This window comes from Sinocyclocheilus anshuiensis, unplaced genomic scaffold (genome assembly GCF_001515605.1).
Source record: "Sinocyclocheilus anshuiensis isolate Anshui unplaced genomic scaffold, SAMN03320099.WGS_v1.1 scaffold1463, whole genome shotgun sequence".
Lineage (NCBI taxonomy): Eukaryota > Metazoa > Chordata > Actinopteri > Cypriniformes > Cyprinidae > Sinocyclocheilus > Sinocyclocheilus anshuiensis.
The window spans coordinates 437,161-457,969 of record NW_015536784.1 but is presented as its reverse complement, the minus strand read 5'-3'; the positions used below and the strand labels follow the sequence as shown (position 1 = coordinate 457,969).

Below are 20,809 nucleotides of genomic sequence, written 5' to 3'. Positions count from 1 at the left end.
CGGTGTTGTGCATTTTGACCAGTTGATGGGAAAAGTATTCTTAAAATGCATTCAAAATTCTGAATAACTTGTAATATATAATAATTCACGGTATTTAGAAGAGCCCACGATAACAATATCGTGCATATTCATTACCGTGATATATCGCATCACCGAATACCGGCACAAGTCTACATTCTACAACAACTAGTTCATTAATGCTGTATTTAAACGCGTATCAGAGTTGTGTCTTTTCTGAATGTGAGGTGCAAGAAATCACAGTGTATATTTTGACTCATTAGTGTTGCCAGATCTTGCTAGAAAAAGGCGGCAAACAAAAACAAGCCCATAATAAACTCAAATCCAAACGCGTTATCTTGGTAATAAGCCACATACCAAAATATAGTGATTTGCCTACTTTATTAACTTGATAAACTGGATCGCTTTATGAGCCGAGCCCAAACAACAAGCCCAAAGACGCTTAATAATAAGTGGACATGGCAACCCTTCAACCTTCCAAACATAAACAAAACCTGACGGTGGTTTAGTTAAAATCATAGAACAAAACGAGTCGTTAGTTGGTGTAGTATATCTTTGGCTAAAAATGGTGGATTCTAAATGTGCGAGACGGCAAAAGGTTGCTATGGTTACCATGGTGTCAATCATCGCAGTTTCTTGAGAGAAACTTTACAGTGTGTACGTAGCTAAAATGTTTCTTGTTTTTTATTTATTGAAATATATTTGTATGAGAGTATAGTTTTTGTAGGCGTTATTAAATTCACAGTATAATCTTGCATCTTTTTCACTGATGTGAAGCTAATCTTCTTATACGCTTACAATCCCATTATGTCTAATTATTAACCTGTGACTTATGCAGGCGCAATGTACAATCAATCATTCATAACACAACACAGGCCTCTGTTCGTTAGCTTTATTATTCTTAGAGAAACCAAACACACATTTTTCTCATTAGAATGGAAGATACAATTGGCTACCAGATAACTTTCTGTCAGCATCACGCGTTCTATTCTGACACGGTGACCTCGGCTGATCGTGTGACTAACGAGAGAAACTCAGACTCTCAGATTAATGTTTAACCGTCGTGCTTAATATTTAAGAAATGCTTCCAGTATCATTTGGAGATTTACAATGGATCCACTATCGTGGTGTTGCCAAAACCGTACAGATTCCTAATTAATGACTACAAAAGCCTGTTTAAGCAATCTGTAACGAAAATGGAGTCTGTTTGTACTTTGATTGTCTCAAGGATGATTTGTAAGCAGTTTAACATGCCAGTATTCAACTCCAAACTCTAACCAAGTCTTTATTTATTAAATTAATGGTTGAAACCCAACAAGTACAGGCAGTGGTGGATGAAGTACACAAATCAAGTACTTGAGTAAAAGTACAGATCCGTATAATAAAATATTACTCAAGTAAAAGTAAAAGTACTCGGTTTTCAATTTTACTCGAATGAAAGTACAAAAGTACTTGATTTTTTATGTACTTAAGTAAAAAGTACTGATAGATGAATGTTTATTTTGCAGTTTTATATAGGCTACTTTTATCATTTAATTTTATATTAGCATATATTTTTTATAATCCTACTGCTCAAAATACCTGGGATTTTCCCAAAATAACCAATAAGGAAATAATGAATATAATAAGGAAAATATAATTAGATTTTCATAATGATTTTTTTCTTCTCAAACCTTGTCTGTGGTGTAAAAACACCCCTGGCCAAATGCCCCCAGAGGGTATCACTACCCACTTTGATAATTACCGTAGTTGCCATGTTCTGAACATCACATCATATCGTTTTCCCTCAGATGTAATCTATCTAGGTGGTTGAATAAAAATATTTGGTAGTGACCGTTGTTTTGTTTCGATCTCTCCGCGTGCGTCACTTCTGAGCCGCACATGCGCAGCAGCGCTGACCTCATATGTAATTCCCCCGGAACTGCTTCCGTTTAAAACAGTGAGCGCAAGCTAGATTCAAGTGATTATTACGTTTTGAATATGGATATTTTTCTTACAAAAACGCATCGATTCGCTACAGGAGGCCTTTGTTCACCCCCCGGAGCCGTGTGAGACACTTTTTTTTGTGGAAGGGTGCTTTTTATTTCACGTCATTTGAACCGAAGCACTGCAACACCCGCTGAGTACAACGATAGAGCTTGAAAGATCAAAGACAATTTTTTATATAACTCCGACTGGATTCGTCTAAAAGAAGAAAGTCATGTACACCTAGGATGACTTGAGGGTGAGTAATTTATGGGCTAATTTAAATTTTTGGGTGAACTAACCCTTTAAGTACAGTAACGAAGTAAAACTACTTCGTTACTGTCCACCACTGAGTACAGGTGGAGTTGCTCAGTTTTTTGCAGGATTAAGCTGTTCATGATTTAGTGGATAACAGTTCTTACATGTTCACAGCTAATGGCCATTAATGCTCATTCTATAGGTGAAGGGAAGCACTATTTTATGTATTTTTGAACTTCACACCCACTAAAGGAATTGTTGCCTTTGGGCAGACAAGCTAAGACGTGTATTTTTGGAGGAACGCAAGACTTATGGAAGGAAAGATTTTGTTCCATTCCAACAAAAAATGTATTCATTCGATAACATTATCAATATTGCCCGATATTATCTTTCTCTCTTTTTTTTTTTAAATTTTCTACTATTGAAATGAGTTCATATTCATGGCCTACATTTTTCAATTCAAACAGTAAATTGTTATTTAAGTTTCAAAAATACTATACAGTAATGTTTGAAAATCAGTCTTATATATACATTTTTATTTTTTTTATTATATATAGTATATTAGAAATAACTGTATTTTTACTGTACATAATATTTTGATAATTTTACTGGAAGCATATCAATTCTAGAATTTTTAAATCATTTTTAAAAAATCAGTCTTATGTACATTTTTAAATGATTGTTATTATATATAATAGAATAAATAATTATAATGTCTTTTTACTGTACATAATATTTTCCTAAGTTTTACTGGAAACATATCAATTCTAGATTTTTCTAAATCAAATTTTAACAGTTTTTAAAACAGTAAAGTATTTTAACTATTTATTATAAATTAATTATACATATATATATATATATATATATATATATATATATACATACACACATACATACAATATTTATTATTCGTTCATTCATTCATTTTAATTTATTTTAGCCAAACTTTCTGTTTTGTGCATTCCTACCATCCCCTTTTAGCACAAAGTTTAAGCTATTAAGTTAGTTAAGTCTCTCTCTTTTTTTCTTGGACTGCTGTCTTCATCCCCGCATGACGTGCATCCCCCCAGGGTGCATGCTGGGCCGAAAACTGTGGAATGTTAGCGTTTGTTGTCGGCGTGGAGGATAAACATAACATTGATTATCTGTGGTGGGCTGGAGTAGACAGAGGCCACCATTGACCATACGGCACAGAGGGGGATTGTGATATCACTGCCTCAGATCGGTCCCGGGCCCCAGCGCGGGTGTGAATGTTTACATCGCCCAGTGCTGGAGGGGGCCGGGGACAGACCCAGCTCCTGCCAATCAAAGTTTGACTGAGGGCCACTGGCAGGGCAGGAGGTTGAATGTCACAGTTATTGTGAGGGATGAAGATGAAGTGTGTGCGACTGTGTTTTAACGTGTGAGGGTGTGTTTGCTTCCAAACTAGACCTAATTAAGGGACAAATTAGCTGGAAAATGTCCCCAAAATTTCATTCGATGAATTTAAGCAAATTTTGGAGCTGTTCTCAAAAGAAGAGTTGGTTCATAAATAAAATAAGTTATTTTAATGTTGTTTCATGCTCTGTAATAAAACATATTTTCAAAGTTGTGAATAAAACAAAGATTATTGGAGTAAGTTTTACAAGAAAATTCAGTCTTTCTATTTCATAATTTTTGTTTAATTGAATGTTACTTGCCGTTTCTTTGTAATTATTTGTGAAATTTATAATTTTTTTTAATGCTGTAAAACCTTAATGCAATAAAATAGACTCTTTGACAAAAACCTGATTATGTTTATATATAATCATAATCAGCTTTATATATATATATATATATATATATATATATATGTCGGCATTAGACTGGGGACTACCTGTTTGATTGAACACTACAAGTGTTTGAAAACAGTCATTATTTTTGCAATTCTGCACAGAAATAAAACACTTGACCCCTTTAGAAAAGGTGGTAGTCTCCTAACTGATGTATACGTTACAACACTCTCCTGAAACATGCTCTAATCTTTTTTGCACTTGACCAGAGCGCACTAGTCAAGCGTTAACCCCTCTATCTAGCCTTCTCTTGCACTCTTTAAGAAAGTCTCTAAATCCCCAAAGGGCATATTGTTACTCACCCCAGAGGACCGTAACTCTAGATCTCCCAGCCAGACATTCGGCTGTCACACTCACTAATGTCTAATGTAAGCTTTGCAGTGGAAGGCAAAGGGCATCCACTTAACACCTACGAGTTAAGTAAACACAACACATGCAGCTCTGATATACAGTTAAATGTCGCTAATGCAAAAGGTTTCCAAACTGGACAGCATTTTTTTGGCATCATAATCGCATCTACAGAATTAAAACGTCTGTCTGGATGGATAGAAATGCTCATGCAAATGGGCATAAATAAGTTCTGTCAAAAGCTTTAGGTTTCTCTGTAATGTTTGTGTTTGTTTGTGCAGGTTAACTCTCGGTAAACCGCTTGGCGAGGGCTGCTTTGGGCAGGTTGTGATGGCTGAAGCTCTGGGCATCGACAAGGACAAACCTAAAGAGGCCGTGACTGTGGCTGTCAAGATGCTGAAAGGTAAATATTTATGGATTAGTATCCATGTGAGTAAAACTGTACCCTAGTGAGTGTCCTAAATCAACATTTACCCTTAGTTTGCTTGCATGTTAACAGTATCTGAAGGTTTTTATTCATCTAGGCCTATGCAACTGGTCCATTTTTGCATTTGTTTTAATTTATTTGAAACATTTCACCACTAATGGCTTCATCAGATGTAGGATGGTGGGAATTACTTGACTTTTAACCTCATCAGCTCATAAATTGATGTGGGCGTCACCTTTCGAATGGTTCACATTGCTTTTTACAAGGGAGCTACTCTGATGTTGTGAATCACAAAACTACTGGTCCATATACGGATGGTACTCGAGTGAAAGATCAAAGCTGGGCAGATACAAGCTACAAATCACACCAGCTCAGCAGACAGATACAATTCACATGTGATATTCTACAGAACAACAGACTGGACTCTTTAGACTGTTTCATGCAGAAGACAGAGTGGACTGTTCAAAGAAAAGCAAAGAGTTTGAAGATGACGGGAAGCAAACACTCTAATAATGTCTGCCTGCCCAGACAAGGCAGTTGCTAAAAAGCTCAAAAATCTTGCACAAACACCAGACAGACAGGCAGAGCACAATGCAGACAGAATAATATTGTCATATGGACCCTATGAGGCTAAAGTATCAGTGAAAAGATGGAAAATTTTGAACAAAAGCAATAATGTGTTATGATCCCAGCAACACGCTAAGACACTTCTTGTTGAATCATAGTGTTCATGATTCAATTATATATTAAAATAATAAAAATAATTTATAATTTATTTTACAATTATTTATGTATTAAAATAATATAAAAAATATATAGCTATAATTTATTTTACAGTTATTTAAATTATATTACGTGTGTGTTTGTACACACATATCAAAATATTAATTTACATAAATGTATTAATATAAATTTGTATTGTATACATTAAATTCATATAAACTGTTGTTATTATAAATATTCTTTTTACAGTTATTTGACATTTTTAATTTATATATATGTGTGTATATAATGATATATTATTATATATTATTAGTAATTACATTTGTATTGTACATTACATTTATGTAAATTGTTGTAGACCTCCTTTTTGTTATTTATACTTATATATCTTAAACCATTTTGAGCTCTAGATATCGGCAATTCATTTAATTCTTTTTTTTTTTGTCAAAATAAAATGTTATTTTTGGAATTTGGATTTTGGAATAGACGATTCTGGGCACAATTATCTCAAAATTGGCCAAATGTCAGACATTGATAAAATATACAGATACAGATTATACATTATACAGATATAATGGCCTCTCCCTAATCGTTCCAGTCGCAGATGAAAAAACTACTTCACATAAGCTAAGAGTGTTTTGATTGGGTGAAACTTTTAGTTAAGGTATTGTTATGATCTGAGAATGTGCGTATGTTGAGAAAGGGAGAAAGTGGGAGAGGAGGTCTTGACTGTGGAGGCCTGCGCGGGGTTATTTGTTGGTGCTGAGTGATGTTGGTAGAGCTCGGGTCAAGAGGCCGCATAGCTGACCCGGTGCTCACCAGCTGCACGGCTCTCGCTCTTCACCTGCACAAAGAAAGACCCTCACGCTGAAAGAAAGAAGAGTGGGGGAGGGAGCCAGTGGCTCAAAAGAAGTTTTAAAGGATGTTGAGAGGACCGAGGGGGGAGGGCTGCAGCGGAGAAAACACTTAAAACAAGAGCACGTTCACCATTTACACCTGGCTTAATTACTGGTCTCGAAAAACATTTAGAAACTTAAAGGGATAGTTCTCCCAAAAATTAACGCTCTGGCGTTGTTTACTGATGCTGTTCCAAATCCATATGACTTTCTTTCTTCTGTAGAACACAAGAGAAGATATTTTTAAGAATATCTTGGTATTTTTTGTCCATACAGTGAAAGTAAATGGGGTCTGGTATTGTTTTGAACCCCATTGACTTTCAATATGTCGACAAAAACAGTTGAAGCATTGTTTAAAATATTTTCGTAAATCTGGTACAGATTTACTTTTTTTATATTTTTGAAAGGAACTATCATTTTAATCAGTAGTGTTGTTATTGTTAGCAAAAACTAGAATTATGAAAAATCTTTTTCGGAAATTGAAAAGAAGATGAAATAAAATATAAATACTAAATGAAAATCTTAAACTTAAAAAAAAAGTAGAAGAGTTGCATTGGCAACTTACTGAAATAAATTGAAGTACTACATTTCTAAAACTGAAATAAAAAATAAATTAAAGCTATATATATATAAAAATAATAGTAATAAAAATGACAAGAGTGAATAACAAATTGACTAAAACTTAAAGTCAAGTCAAGTCACCATAAAATATTATCAATTATTACAAAAGTATATGAATAATACTAAAATAACACTAATGAAGATTTTTTGGGCCACTGTAAAGTATCGAACAGAATCTTAGTTCACAAAAAACAATTTTTAGAGAAGTTCTTGAAACGTTGATGAATCTGGTTTGGAAGGAAGAGTGCACAGCATTCTTAGAAGAAGAAACTGCAGTAAGATAAGACAGGAATGGCGGTCAGTGGATTGTGTCAGGTTCGCTCTAGTGATCAGCAGGCAGGTAATGAAAAGGCGACTGTCTCTAAGGCAGCGGCAAGGAACCAAAACTCCATCGGTGACAGAATGGAGAAAAAACCTTGGGAGAAACCAAGCTCAGTCGGGGGGCCAGTTCTCCTCTGGCCAGACGAAACCAGTAGTTCAATTCCAGGCTGCAGCAAAGTCACATTGTGCAGAGGACTCAAATGGCTAAAATTAAAATGAAAACTGAAGTTTAAAATTAAATGAAGCTTTATAGACAAAGAAATATAAAGATTTATATAAATATAAATAGAATATAAATAGATAATAATAGAACTAAGGTAATTACTCTAAATGGAAGAAACGCTTTTTAATTGTGAGGTAATGAAAGGAGAGCTCTGTGGCGGCTCTTCAGTGTAACACTAAACCACACAGACAGTTACACTGAGACACAGACTGACAGTCCGGCCAGTCTACTCATATAGGATGCGCTGGCATGGATGGCACACTAACGTACCACTTATACTGCTTTTGTATTATGTATAATGTGTATATATATATATATGCTACAAAAATCTACAGTATCTAAATTTCGAAGTAGAAAGGCTGATATAGCATTTTCTAGTAAAATGTGCTCCAATAATCTTTGTTTTATTTTTTAGGATTTTTCCTAAAAAAGCAGATTACATTTTGTTGAGTGGGTACAATGAACACTATGTTTATTTGTGTTTTATTTTTTTAACCTTTCTAGATGATGCAACAGAGAAAGATCTTTCTGACCTGGTGTCAGAGATGGAGATGATGAAGATGATTGGCCGACACAAGAACATCATCAACCTGTTGGGAGCGTGCACACAGGATGGCAAGTGCCAGTCTGGTTCATTTTAAAGAGATAGTTCACCCAAAAATAAAATTGTCATCATTTGCTTAACTTCATGTCTTAACTTTATTACAAACCTGTATGACTTTCTTCTGTGGAACACAGAATGAGATGGTTTGCAGAATGTCTGCTCTGCTCTTTCCCATTAAAAAAAAAGGTAGACCATGACTATGGGCTATCAAGCTCAAAAAAAAAAAAAAAACCATTTTGCCAAGTTGGCTGTAATTGGCATCAAATGCCATTAGTGTCTTGTAACCGAACATGAGCCACCAACTTTGAAAATGCATGAATGTAAAATAAAAAGTAAAGCTTTATAGAAATATAAAATAAATAAAAATGATTAAAGCATATAACAAAATGACTAAAATTTAAATGACAACTGAAAATATAAAAATAAAAGCTAATGTGTGTGTGTGTGTGTGTGTATATATATATATATATATGCTACAAAAATCTACAGTATCTAAATTTCGAAGTAGAAAGGCTGATATAGCATTTTCTAGTAAAATGTGCTCCAATAATCTTTGTTTTATTTTTTAGGATTTTTCCTAAAAAAGCAGATTACATTTTGTTGAGTGGGTACAATGAACACTATGTTTATTTGTGTTTTATTTTTTTAACCTTTCTAGATGATGCAACAGAGAAAGATCTTTCTGACCTGGTGTCAGAGATGGAGATGATGAAGATGATTGGCCGACACAAGAACATCATCAATCTGTTGGGAGCGTGCACACAGGATGGCAAGTGCCAGTCTGGTTCATTTTAAAGAGATAGTTCACCCAAAAATAAAATAATTTACTCACCTTCAAGTTGTTCCAAACCTCTATGTTCTTCCGTTGAACACAAACAAGGATAGTTTGAAGAAACAGTTGCTGGTAGCCATTGACTTCAATAGTATAGAAGTCAATGGCTGCCAGCAGCTGTTTGGTTATAAAATTCTTCAAAATATCTTCTTTTGTGCTCCACATAAGAAAGAAATACATACAGGTTTGGAGTAACATGAGGGTGAGTAAATGAGGACACAATTTTCATTTTTGTGTGAACAATCCGAACAGTGGGATGACACTCTCTCTCTCTCTTTCAGGTCCGTTATATGTCATAGTAGAGTATGCATCTAAGGGAAACCTTCGGGAGTATTTGAGGGCCCGGCGGCCCCCAGGAATGGAGTATTCGTACGATATAGCCCGAGTATCAGATGAGCCTCTCACCTTCAAAGAGCTGGTGTCCTGCACTTATCAAGTAGCCCGTGGCATGGAGTATTTAGCCTCACAGAAGGTATCTGCACATGCACAGCATATATACATACTATTATCATCACTTATTGATTTATAAATGTCACTTACATAGGCTTTACATGGGGCTGGTCACAGCCTCAGATCTCTATGATCTTTCTAATCAAGTCGAGTCACTTTTATTTATATAGCGCTTTATACAATACAGATTGTTTCAAAGCACATTTCAGCAAAATAACAGTGTTAATGTTATGAAACAAAAAAGCAGCTGTACAGAAGATAATAGTGGCATTGTACAGCTCAGTTTACTTCAGTGTGTCAATAGTGTCAATGTGTCAATTCAACAGTGTCAATGTTGCAAAGTTCATCAATTATGAAACATTTTAAATTAAGCTGTAAACCAAAACAGTAGTCTTTATTCAGCTCAATTCAGTTTAGTGTTGATTCAGTGTAGTTCAGCAACAGTGTTGATTTTGCAAAGTTAGTGTCATCTAAATTCAGTTTAAATTTTGTTCTCATGCGATGTAGTTAAATCGCTAATATTACTGAATATTAATTGTCTTTTAAACCCCTAATGGACATGCAAAATGGCAAACACTTTTTGAAAATTGCAAGCTTTTAATCAGTCTGCCTGGAAAAATGTTGCATGTCAGGCTGCTAAAATGAGCACTACCCATAAGAAACTAGTTGCTGGATAGTTTGCAAGGTTCACGCCGTCAAATCTTTGAAAGATATTCAAGGGTTTAATTTGCACACGCCTGTATATTCTGTTTCATCCTCAGAGTATCTGATTTCACATCTACCTGTCCCTAAACGTCACTTTTAAAAAAGTCTCCAAGTGGCTTATTCTTCTTTGCCGTAATAAACACAAATGGACTAGACTTGATGCTAGTGGTTTCGCTAAACTATTTATAGAATAGAAATGGAAGAGTTTAACATATAATAAGCATTTCTAAGGCAGTTTATTCTCACGTGCACATTTGTTTAAAGAGCATTCAGCCGTCCAATTAGATTCATGCAGCATTTTTCAGACAGACAGTGAATGAATCCCAGCAGATGTGCGCGGTCACAGCGCTCTCACTGCGAACATGCTAACTAAACACTGTCATCACGCTCCTCTTCACGTCTGGAATGCGCATGGAGTCTTATCGTGCCTCAGACACTCTCACGCGTAGATCCGCCCTGCACTTTATCCCTAAAGCACCTAAAACCTTTGTGTTGTTTGTCTGCGTGTGATTTTTTCTGTGTTTTTAAGATGAAGTCGTGATGATTTATGCTCTTTCTATCTTTCTTCATCTCTGTGGCAGTGTATACACAGGGATCTGGCTGCCAGGAATGTGTTGGTCACGGAAAGCAACTTTATGAAGATTGCAGACTTTGGCCTGGCCAGAGACGTCCACAACATAGATTACTATAAAAAGACCACAAATGTGAGTTTCATTTCATCAGGAGTTTATTTAGTCAAAACACATTTCCTGTTGATTTTCATCTCGCTATGCATTCTTTTGTTGAAATTTATAGATGCATGTAATGACACTCCATTAGTTTTTAGTTGTGTTGATATTTAAATAGGAAGTTGAGACAAGACATACACATGTTTGTGAAAGAAGTATCTTCTGCTTACCAAGGCTGTGTTTAGTTGATCTAAAAATACAGTAAATGTTTATTCACAGTTTATGAAATATTATTACAGTTTAAAATAGCTGTTTTCTGTTTGAATATAATTTTAAATAGAATTGATTTCTTTGATGCAAACTTGAATTTCTAGCCATTACAATGTCTACAATGTCACATGATCCTTCAGAAATCTATTTGATATGCCCGAAAAACATTTATTCTACTTACTATTAATGATAAAAACTGCTGTGCTATTTATTATTTTTAAGGAAACCAAGATACTATTTTTCAGGATTTTTGATGAATAAAAAGTACAAAAGAACAATTGATTTGAAATAGAAGTCTTTTGTAACATTATAAATGTCTTTTCTGTCGTTTTTGATAAATTTAATGTATCCTTGTTGAATAAAATATGAATTTCTATCAAAAAAACTTGTGAACGTTAGTGTAGGAGAAGGACATTTTTATTTCTAATTTTGAATTCAATACTTTTGGTTCATTTTTCCTGATAAGAAAGACTGTAAATTAAATAAAATGCATCTACTAAATGTTAAGTCTGTCAGTGTTTAAGTGTACACAACCATATGAATGGCTGCAAAACTCTGATTTAGATCTCATTGGGTCTTGAAGCATCCTTTATACCAGTGGTTCCCAACCCTGATCCTGGAGGCACCCCAACACTGCACATTTTGCATGTCTCCTTTCTCTGGCACACCAATTTCAGGTCTTGGAGTCTCTACTAATGAACTGATGACCTGAATCAGGTGTGTTTGATTAAGGAGACATGCAAAACGTGCAGTGTTGGGGTGCCTCCAGGACCAGGGTTGGGAACCACTGCTTTATACAGACATATTCACGCTCGACTCCTTCCAGCCTCCTGCCATCTCTTTCTTTGTTCTCTTACCTTTTCTCTCTTTCATTTCTTCTTCTTTCCCCATCTGTTTATCTGCCACATCCCTCCCTCCTCTCGCCAGTCTTGGCATGATTTGCAGATTCCCAGGCAGTCGGCGTGTAAAGTGATTTCAGCTCTTTGCTTATTTGGGCCTGCCCTCTTCTCTTATTCCAAAGCTTGTTGTTCAAGCTCATGAGAAAGAAATGTTAGTGACAAACCTAAACACATCAGCATAGCTTTAACTTGCATTCCCACCATTATACCAGTCTCTAGCCCATCTGAGATGCTTGTTTAGACTGTAATTCACTCATCTGAGAGTTTAGGTTTGGCAGAGGAAGAGTGTGTGAATATTGATAGCATCGTTATCATCATTATGTTTGGGTCAATGTTCACGAAAGATCAACATGGAATCAAAATTGACCCTATTTAATTACTTAAACATTCCTAGTCTTATAGTGCATGATTCTAGTTGGTCGTTTATGGTTGTTGGATGGCACAGATGGTTGATCAGTTGGATTGAATTCAGAATTGATCTTATTTAATTACTTAAACATTCGTAGTCTTTTTGTGCATGATTCTAGTTGGTCATTTTTATATCAATTGGATCTAGTTAGTAAGTAGTAGTGGAAGTAGTAATTACTGGTTGTTAGTTGATATAGATAGTTGATCAATTGTATGATGTTGGTTAGAGTTGGTTGGACCAGTAGAAAACCAGCAACCATGTCCAAAAATATAGCTTGCTAATCTTTAACAGGTAGAACTTGGATTTTACAAAAGAGAAGTAAATGTAAGCGGCAACTTTCCCCTACTTTATTCATCAATACAGCTTTAGTCCTCATTTATTTCTTAGTTCTTATCAAGGTCACCAAGATCTGGCCATGAATATTGTTTGCCATTATTAAAACAACGAGCAAAGCCCAGATTGAGAGATACTGATGACTGATTAATGACTGGGGTTAGATTCAATTACACTAGTTCAACTCTGTCTAAATAAAACACTGTGAGCCAGGAGATTTTGAACTCGGGGCCCTTCTTATTGGATCTAGCACTTCAAACGCCATTGACTCTTGTATCTTCTCCACCAGCCTCAATTTATAACCCCACAATGACTCTGAAGGGAAATTAGAGTTCGGCGATACATCCCAACAGGATTTAATTGCCAGTCATTATTGGCTGCTTGGAGCTTAATGAAATTCCAGGCTAGCAAGGGTCTGGTACAGATGAAGATGTGAGTGTCGCAGTGTCTGGATGTTGTTGTGTTGCCCGTCTTTGACCTTTTCTCCTATTGATGTCTGTAGGGTCGTCTGCCGGTGAAATGGATGGCTCCAGAGGCACTGTTCGACCGAGTCTATACGCACCAGAGCGATGTGTAAGTCAACCGTTTGCGTCCTTCATTACTTGTTTGATGTCATGGAAAACAAGATTTCTAATGCTCTTTCGCTGATGTTTACAGTACAACGCAATCTCCCTCCCAAGTCCATTCACATTTTCACTTATTCATTTAGCAGATACTTTTATGACGCAAAAACACAAAAGTGCTTGTAGTACAAAGTTTCAAACATTGTTCAGAATAGTATAAGGTTGAACAGAGAGGGATTAAGAAATAGTGAAAGCATAGAATAAAGCAATAAGCCCCAAGAAGCCGTGGTTTACAGTGAATTTATAACAGCTAAGGGGCGTTGTTTCCGCTTTGTGTCATGCTTAAAACCCCCTTAGCTGTTATAAATTCACTGTAAACCACCACTTCACGGGGATTATTGCTTTTATAAAACGTTTATTCCATATACGTAGTAAGGTTTCACAGAATAAAACAGAGCAAATAAAGTGTAATGATATAAATAAAAACAGTATTCTTCCACCAAACAATGTAGTTCCTCAGAATCAGTTGTGGTTCCAACAAAGTGGTTGCCGAGCAACACACAAATGTAAACAAAGGTGTATGTTTGTAGAGTAATTTACAACAGCTTCGAACGCGGCTCAACCAATTAGAATCAAGGACCGGAACTCTCCGTTTTATAAAAAGAACATTTTTAGTTTCGTTTTTTTCTTTCTTCAGTAAGATGTTATGGACGTCTGTTTCTGCCACTGAATAAAAGATAAAAAAAAAGGTAATTGCGACTTTTTATCTCCCGATTCTGACTTTTTTTCTCGCAATTGTGAGTTTATATCTCGCAATTATGCCTTTATAACATGCAGTTGCGACTTTATATCATGCAATTCTGACTTTATAACTCATAATTGTGAGTTTGTCTCACAATTCTGGGAAAAGAAGTCAGTCTTTTTTTTCCATAGAATTGGACTTTATAACTCAAAATTTAGATTTTATATCTCACAATTCTGAGAACAGAAGTCAGTATTGTGAGATATAAACTCGCAATTGCAAGAAAAAAAGTCAGAATTATGAGATAAAAAGTCGCAATTGGCCTTTTTACTTTTTGTTCAGTGGTGGAAACGGGCTTCAATATGATGCAGTGACATTCACAAAGAAGAGAAGAGTATTTAGCCATTTCTTGAATATTGTCAGGGATTCAGGTTGTGCAGATAGGGTTATTATTTACAGTATTGAACCTAAGCAATTAGCAAATACAGGAAACCTTCTCAATCATGTAAATATGTGACCCTGGAGCACAAAAGCAGTCTTAAGTCGCTGGGGTATATTTGTAGCAATAGCCAACAATACATTGTATGGGTCAAAATTATTGATTTTTATTTTATGCCAAAAATCATTAGGGCATTAAGTAAAGATCATGTTCCATGAAGATATTTTGTAAATTTCCTACCGTAAATATATCAAAACTTAATTTTTGATTAGTAATATGCATTGCTAAGAACTTCATTTGGACAACTTTAAAGATGATTTTCTCAATATTTAGATTTTTTTGCACCCTCAGATTCAAGTTTTCAAATAGTTGTATCTCGGCCAAATATTGTCCTATCCTAACAAACCACACATCAATGGAAAGCTTATTTATTCAGCTTTGATATGGTGTATAAATCTCAAAAAAAAAAAAAAAACATTTAGTGCAACTGGTATTGTTACTGGTTCTACATGTGTGGCCATTTATTACAGTTCATTTGCATATAGTGATGATAGCTTATTATTTCTGCACAGTGGTTCTGGTTGGTTCTGCACAAGTTGTTATGGATCAAAGTTGAAATGATACTGTTAGGGCTGCTTTTCTTTCTACAAATTGAAAAAGGGGACTGAAGTGGTTTGGAGAGCGCAGGAAAACAGTTCTACTGTGATTGGAGTCGCTGTGTGTTTGTGTAAAGCGAGTAGTTTGGGAAAAGAATAGCAACTGCTGGCAGGTGAGTTCAGGGGTACAAGAATGGTTTCCCTTCTGAAAAAAAAGGAGCACGAGTGATGGAAAGTTAAGGAAGTGTTTTTGTCAGGCAGAGAAAGAAGAAGGGCTGTTCGCCGCCAGCGCTACACCAAAAAGTGAGAGATTTCACGCTCGACTTGCGACCAGTGCCGTGTTACTAATCTGCGCGGCTTCAAAGCCCTGCAGACTCTCATCTCACCTCACCTCCCAGAGCCCGGACGGAAATGCCCTCTATCTTCCCTTCACTCCGTCCGGTCACACTCCTGCAATCCAGCTCAACTGTACCTCATTGTTGTTGTTGTTTTTGAACACTTGAAAGTCTCTTCCCTTCTTTTTATTTTCCATAGAGTGAAATAATCCTGTCATTTGTGACTGCGTTTATCCGCTAGTGCACGCTTGTTCCCTTTCATTTTAAGCTCACGTGTTTTTTTTTTTTCATGAAACCTCTGCGGGACGTTTTGAAGTTTTGGCTGCATGCACAGGCTGGAGTCATTTCTACATTCATCTTTTTATTAATCTGATCTTTTGGTTTGCATCCATCAAGTTCCAAATTATTAATTTGTGAAGTATTTAATGGAATGGCATTGGAATGTACAAAAACAGATATTATCATAAAAGAATGTGGTCATACTGTCCACCCTGAATGATACATGTTGTGTAATCTCTTGCAGGTCATTATCTTTTGTAATGTTTGTCTGCTCTTTGTGTGGTCCGTGCAGTAAAATTAAATCAATAGCAAAGACACCCTTATTGATGGCAACAGTTTGAATCTTTTGTCTCGGGGCTCAATGCTAATTATGTGTCATCAGTCGCTAAGGTCTCGAGCTCTCTGATTGGCTCAGAGGCAGACACAATCCATACATGACATCATATTATATTAATACATACATTATAATAAAAATTGCCATGTTTTGACAAACAAGACCCCTGGGGAATGGGATATAAGCTGCAGTGCTTGCAAAAATGGAAATATGGATGCATGTGTGTGAATATCCTGTTTGTTCTGGATGTTAAATTGATGGCTTTAATGGTAAAGGTTAATCTGGCCTGATGCAAGGTCAGCTATATTAGATTAAAGAAAGGTGTTGGCCTTTTTAAACCTAAACATTTTTAAACTTTTTGCCTTTACTGCCTGGTTAGCATTAATGTTTATCTCATGAAAAATCTGACAAGATCATGTCTGGGTTCCTATTTCACCCTAAATAATACAATTATAAAATTATAAATTATATTAAATGATTTTATTTTATAATTAAATTCTAAAATATATTTAATTATAAAATATAAATATATTAATTATTTTATTTTATAATTAAATTATAAAAATATTTTTGAATTAAATTATAATAAAATAATAATTATTTCAATTTTTATTTAAATTTATAGTTAACAATTTTTATTATTAATGAGTCCATTTAGGATTTTATGCATTATGAAATGATTTCCATCATTAAAGGAACACTCCACTATTTTTGAAAATAGGCTCATTTTCCAACTCCCCTAGAGTTAAACAGTTGAGTTTTACCGTTTTCTAATCCATTCAGCCGATCTCCGGGTCTGGCGGTAGCACTTTTAGCTTAGCTTAGCGTAGATCATTGAATCTGATTAGACCGTTAGCATCTCGCTCAAAAATGACCAAAGAGTTTCTATATTTTTCCTATTTAAAACTTGACTCTTCTGTAGTTACATCGTGTACTAAGACCGACGGAAAATTAAAAGTTGAGATATGGCTAGGAACTATACTCTCATTCCGGCGTAATAATCAAGGAACTTTGCTGCCGTACCATGGGTGCAGCAGGCGCAAAGTTATTACGCAGCGCCTAAAAATAGTCCCCAGCTAGGTAACTTCCAATAAGCCTATTTTTGTGTGGTCTAGAATACAGCTGTATTGTTTGTATTGAAGCGCGGCAAGGGTTCAAGAGGACTTCGCAGTGACCCTTTTTGTGCTCCCGGTGTGAGTGATTGATCATGGAGAGGTTAGCCACGGTTACATGGGGCGACTGAAAAGAGATGATGAATTTGGCAAACATGTCAGAGAAGATGCAGCTCCAGATAAAAACGAGAAGAAGACAAACAGGGTAACTGATTGAATAAACAAACAAATGGACGGGTAACCACAGGAGTAAACGAAAGCAGAGAGCCTTTGTGCTTTGCTTTGTGTGTCGTGACCGCTGTGGGTCAACAGAAAAGAGTACAACCAGAGGAAAATTGTGTTGCTCAGAGGCTGCTCTTTTGTAGCTCAGGAGACCTAATGAGTTCTCAGTTTAAATATCTAGTTAGTCTCAGGTCAGATGTTTCTGCTTCAATTCCTTTGGAGAAATAAAAATGGACATAAATGAGACAGTAGTTGTATAGAGGTATTACATTTATGTGGATAGCAACTCATTGTGATCTTTATGAGAAATGTTGGAGTTCATATAGAGATTTGATTGCAAACTTTGGTATCTGAGCACATTTTGAGACATTTTTAGAGCCTTTTTCTCAGGAGAAACATCTGAGAAGCAGAAGACTACACCAAAGTCTCAATTAACTCTCCACTGAATCTTCATGAGAAATATTGGAGTTCATATGAGATCTCATTAATTGCAAATGTTGGTATCTGAGATCATTTTGAGACATTTTTGAGGTTTGTTTCTTAGGAGAAACATCTGAGAAGCAGGAGACTGCACCAAAGTCTCAGATTTGCTTTCCACCGAATCTTTCTGAGAAATATTGGAGTTAATATTGAGATCTAATTGATTGCAAACATTGGTATCTGAGATCATTTTAGGACAATTTTTGAGTTTTTTTCTCAGGAGAAACATCTGAGAAGCAGGAGACTACACCAAAATTTAAAATTTGCTCTCCACTGAATCTTCATGAGAAGTATTGGAGTTCGTATTGAGATCTCATTGATTTCAAACGTTGGTATCTGAGATCATTTTGAGACATTTTTTGAGTCTTGACATCTGAGAAGCAGGAGTCTGCACCAAAGTTTTAATTTACTCTCCACTGAATCTTTATGAGAAATCTTCATTTTGAGTTCACATATTATTCAGGAGTTCATATTGAGATCTCACTTATTGCTAACTCTGGTATCTGAGCATTGAGACATTTAAGACATTTTTGAGAAGAAGAGAACTTCTGAGAAGCAGGAGACTACACCAAAGTCTCATATTTGCTCTCCACTGATGCTCGTTGCGGTTTACGAGAAGCAAATGAGATGTTAATTAGATCCCACTCATGCTTTTTTCTTTTCTACTAACCTGTGTGTGTAGTTGTAGAGACCTGTTTCTCAAGCAAATTGTGTAATGCACTGATTTCAAACCGTTATATCATGTGATTGTGAAATGCTTTTATTAACTCAGCAGGATAAATAAAAGCTGCAGATGATAAGGCTTTCTGGCTCTGCATGTCCATCGGCCTATTTTGGGAAGCTTTTAGCTCACATATGATGAGTCAAAGGTCAGAAACCCTCTGTGGAAACTCTTATCATTTATTTGTGTTTTTTATTTTCCCTCTTCGTCTTAGATGAAGCAACATGGAATTAGCATGTGTTGAAAAATCATTCCCCGCTACAATCTTCCGCCCTCTGGACGTTTGTTTCCTGTGGGTCCCGCTAATGTTTGTATTGGCTGGACAATATGTGTCACTGTGGCATTCCATAGAGGACAAAAGCCTGCTTTGAATCCAAGTGGTCCCACAGTCCAGGACGCTCTCAGAAAGACTGCATTGAGCCCAACAGCTACTGCCTTGTTAGAGCCAACAAATATCACTACTGTAAATGGATCAAATTGGGATTTTTGGAAAGGCTTCATTTCACAGAGCGTGCCTCGTCCAAATTTTGGGGGTAGTGAAGTGATGGTACCACAGAAGAGGCTGGGACTCGTTGCTTGGCGGTTGTTAAATAATCAAGAATAACTGAACAAAATGTTGATTGTCGAATGCCAATATACTCGCACTGTATTTACAGTTAAAACACTGATTGAAAGTGTAATATGAAGCACGAGAGGAACATGTTTGTTTGTGTTGTACTGGTGAAATGATCTGATGAAGGTGTGTCTGTCTCTTCCAGCTGGTCGTTCGGGGTTTTAATGTGGGAGATCTTCACGCTCGGCGGTTCTCCGTATCCAGGAATACCTGTCGAGGAGCTCTTTAAGCTACTAAAAGAGGGTCATCGCATGGACAAACCTGCTAACTGCACCAACGAATTGTGAGTGCCGAGGTTTTCTCAAAGGTTTCATGTTGCATTGTTTGAAATAGCAATCTTTTTCTGATCGATAAAATCTCTTCGCATTTGACTTACTTTAGTGTCTGGGAGTTCATTAAGAGTTCATTTTTTTGTCATTTTACTTGCATTTTAGGACTCGTTAAATTAGTGTGCGGCTAACCATATTTTTCTATGGTTAGCCAATCATTTTCTACTTTCTTTCATTTTTTTGTCTTGCAGTTACATTGTCAGTGAGCTTACGCTGGTGCCCCACTAAACTTATTTTCTGCATTTTTGTTTTTTTTACTTGCATTTATTGATAAGCTGTCACCCCTTTTTCATATTTTTGCTTGCATTTAGTGTGTCCATTTACAAGGGTTGTACAAATCTGTTTTTCTACCTTTTTTTCTGTCTTGTATTTACCTTTTCAGTGAAATAGTTAAGCTAGCATGGCATCCCACTAATCAATGTCTTTTTCTACCATTGGCATTCAGTGTGTCCATGTACTAGTTAAGTTAGTGTCCTGCTAATCATTTTATTTCTGTTTTTTCTGCCTTGCATTTACTTTGTCAGTGAGCTAGTTAAGCTACTGTTCCACTAATCATTTCTACTTTTTTTTGTCTTCAGCATTTCAGTAAACTAGTTAAGCTGGCATCCAACACTCAGCTTTGTTTTAATAACATATGTTTGGCTTGAATTTAGTGTGTCCATGTACTAGTTAAGCTACTGTCCTACTAACCTTTGTTTTCTACCTTTTTTTCTGGATTGCATTTACCTTGTCAGTGAGCTGGTTAAGCTGGAGATCTACTAATAAATTAATTTTTCGACTATTTTTTTAAAACTTAAATTTAATGTGTCAGTGAGCTAGAAAAGCTGGTGCCCAACACTCAGCTTTTTACTAATATGTTTTTGGCTTAGATTTAGTGTGTCAGTGTATACTACCTGTTTTGTTTTTTTCCCCCCTTTTTTTCCCTTTTATTTACCTCATCAATGAGCTAGTTAAATTAGTGTCTTACTTTCTGCCGTTTTTTGAACTTGCATTTAACGTGTCAGTGTTAGTTAAGCTAGTGGCCCTCTAATCATTTTCTTTTTCTACCATTTTATCTTGCATTGAGTATGTTTGTGACTTAAGGCCTTTCCACACTGAGCGCGATGCGAAAAAAGCAAGGCGAATCGCCGACGAACGGTGCTTTCACACCGAATGAGAAACGATTGTACACCTTCTGCTAATTCATGCCTGCACGCTAGGTGGCGCCGACCAACGATGAATTTTTCCTCAGATATGTATCTCGTAAATGGATTTAACATCGTC

The 20,809-nt window shown here is 36.0% G+C and overlaps 1 protein-coding gene across 1 annotated transcript in view; it reads left to right on the top strand.

Annotated features, from left to right (window-relative positions):
* Positions 1-20,809, top strand: part of LOC107655670 (fibroblast growth factor receptor 2-like) — a 60,286-nt gene that overhangs the window by 34,845 nt on the left and 4,632 nt on the right. The window contains exons 10-15 of the mRNA XM_016443239.1: positions 4,643-4,803; positions 8,116-8,226; positions 9,329-9,519; positions 10,784-10,906; positions 13,284-13,354; positions 19,363-19,500. Of these exons, the coding sequence (XP_016298725.1) occupies positions 4,643-4,803; positions 8,116-8,226; positions 9,329-9,519; positions 10,784-10,906; positions 13,284-13,354; positions 19,363-19,500 (795 nt within the window). The remainder of the gene's footprint in view (positions 1-4,642; positions 4,804-8,115; positions 8,227-9,328; positions 9,520-10,783; positions 10,907-13,283; positions 13,355-19,362; positions 19,501-20,809) is intronic.